Source organism: Equus asinus, chromosome 17 (assembly GCF_041296235.1).
Source record: "Equus asinus isolate D_3611 breed Donkey chromosome 17, EquAss-T2T_v2, whole genome shotgun sequence".
Classification (NCBI taxonomy): Eukaryota; Metazoa; Chordata; class Mammalia; order Perissodactyla; family Equidae; genus Equus; species Equus asinus.
In genome coordinates this window covers 15,797,975-15,800,608 of record NC_091806.1, presented here as the reverse complement: position 1 = coordinate 15,800,608, position 2,634 = coordinate 15,797,975, and the positions used below count along the sequence as shown (strand labels likewise).

Below are 2,634 nucleotides of genomic sequence, written 5' to 3'. Positions count from 1 at the left end.
TCTTGGTGAAAGCAAGGATATTATCAAGGTAAACTATTTGCTCATACAATGAGAACCTGTTTCAATTTCTTTCTCATTCCTCAGTTTAAGCAGGAGTGAAAACAAATTCTGATTTCTCTGAGAGATTTGCCTAGAAATCTGCTCAGAGTCTGAATCCGTACAGGTAGGGAAAAAGGGTCTCTTGTCTCCAGCACTATTTTTTTCTTCTACATTTTATTGACTTCATTCATCTTCTTTTATACCTTTATTCATTCATTACATATTTATTGTGTAACAAACATTGTGCTGCTTGTAGAAACTATTGTTGGCAAACAGGCAAGTACTTTATGGAGTATGACATTTTATTTAATAAATAGAAACACCTGTCTGGCATTAAAATGTTTTTGTATTTGAGCCATCACTTTCTGATGGGTTATCAGCCCAAGAAGGTGCCATGAGCAATACCAAAAGATTCAGAAACCTACAAGTATATGGAAACATGGGTAATCCTTGTTACGTACTCCACAGAAGTGCCATGACCCATTACTTTTTTAACTCTTAAGTAGTTAGATATAAAAATGTTGCAGGCAATATATTACCATCAGTTGTGATAGATAAAAATGAGCAGATATATTATTGTAAAATTATTAGAATTTAGTGATAATAATGAACAAATATATACAGTGTGCCCAGCACAGTCCTTGGCTAAATAAATGAGAACTAGTTTAATTATTTTGCTTTTCTATCATCACTACCTATCAGTGTATTATGGTAATTAAGAGCATAGTGAGAAATCAGTTAGATTCTCGTTACTGGCTCTTCAATGTATCAGTTTTGATGACTTCCCCTTTCTGTCTGTTTCTTCACTTGTAAAATAGGGATAATAGCAGTACCTACCTCTTGGGATTGTTATAGAGATGACTGCTCAATACCACAATACTTTATTATTTCTTATATTTCTATTAGAAGGAAATCATATGGGTCCATATGCATCGATGAACTAAAAAACTAAGTCTCAATTTGGTAGATTGTCTAAATATGCAAAGAATGTTCCTGGATTGGATTTTCTCATTTTCAGGCAGCTGTTTCTGCTCCACTCAATGCAGAATCTAAGATTCATGGCAGTTAATTATCTCTTTTATCCCATAAGTATTCTTGCTGAAGTAATCCAAAATGTCCTTTTGACCATTGCCTCAGTTGCATCAATGTTGGGCTCCAAACATATTTATTTGTCTCTTGAAATAGCTTCCCTACTACACAATTTCCTAATGATATTTTTCATCTGCTCATTTCTCAGGGTATAGATAAAAGGATTTAACGTGGGTGTTATCATAGTGTAGAATACAGCAACTGCTTTGTCAATAGATAAAGTAGCTGCGGGTCTCATGTACACAAATATGCAGGGCACAAAGAATAAGACAACCACTGTGATGTGGGAGACACAGGTGGAGAGGGCCTTGCGCCTCGCCTCCAAGCTGTAGGTCCTTAGGGAGTGCAGGATGACCAAATAGGAGACCAACAAGATGAGGAAATTTAACACACAGATGAATCCACTGTTGGCAGCAACAAAGAGCCCTAGAATGTGGGTATCAGTGCAGGCAAGATTGAGCAAAGGATTCAGATCACACATAAAGTGATCTATGACATTAGGGCCACAGAAGGGTAATCTGAAAATGAAGAGAATCTGTATGATTGCGTGAAGAAAGGCTCCCACCCACACCACTCCCATTAGCAGGCTGCATACACGCCGATTCATGATGGTTGTATAGTGCAAGGGCTTGCAGATGGCCACATAGCGGTCATAGGCCATCACAGTGAGCAGGATGACATCAGCACCTCCAAAGAAATGTTCCCCAAAGATTTGGGTCATACATCCATTAAATAGGATGGTCTTCTTTTCTTGGAGTGAATCTACAATCAGTTTGGGGGTATTAACAGAGGAATAGCAGGCATCAATAAAGGAGAGATATGCCAGGAAAAAGTACATGGGGGACCTCAGTGATGGGCTGACAGTGATGGTGACCATGATGAGCACATTTCCTACCATAGAAATGATATAGATGGCAAAAAACACAGCAAATATGATTTTCTGCATCTTTGGATTCTCTGTGAGCCCCAGTAGAACAAACTCTGTCACATTATTCATATTCTCTATGTATTTTATATTGTGTTAATTAGATTACCTGAAAAAAATAACTTTTTGTTAATGTAAGCTCGAATTCATTAAACTTATCCATTGTAGTAAATATTAAATGAGTATGAAAACATTTTAGTTGTAAATTATTATGAAGGTTTTTTGAGATAGAAAAAACGGTTCTGAGTTCTTGAATGTTACTCAAATTACCTTTTGGTTGAAGATTCTGTCCAAAGTTTATACTTTAAGATCTTTTGTAAACAAATAGGAGGGCATGAGTGCACACAATCATCTGAGATGACTACGAACCTAAGATAAACTAGTAGATCACACACATAGTGTCAGCTAAGCAAGAAGAGGGAGGTAGAACATGGATATAAAGATTATAAATGCATAGTTAAAGAGGTTTACTTTTATCCTTAGTAAGTGGTGAGCCATGGAAGGTAATTGACAATACAAATGAAAGGATGAAGAGGAATTTGAGGAAGAGGGGATTGTAGATATTGTGCTAGTAAAGATTT

At 36.5% G+C, this 2,634-nt stretch overlaps 1 protein-coding gene across 1 annotated transcript; it reads right to left on the bottom strand.

Moving 5' to 3' along the window:
* Window positions 1-1,204: 1,204 nt before the first annotated feature.
* Window positions 1,205-2,125, bottom strand: LOC139040921 (olfactory receptor 4C46-like). The gene has a single exon (XM_070488625.1). The coding sequence runs from the start codon at window positions 2,123-2,125 to the stop codon at window positions 1,205-1,207; it is 921 nt and encodes a 306-aa protein (XP_070344726.1).
* Between the last annotated feature and the right edge of the window lie 509 nt (window positions 2,126-2,634).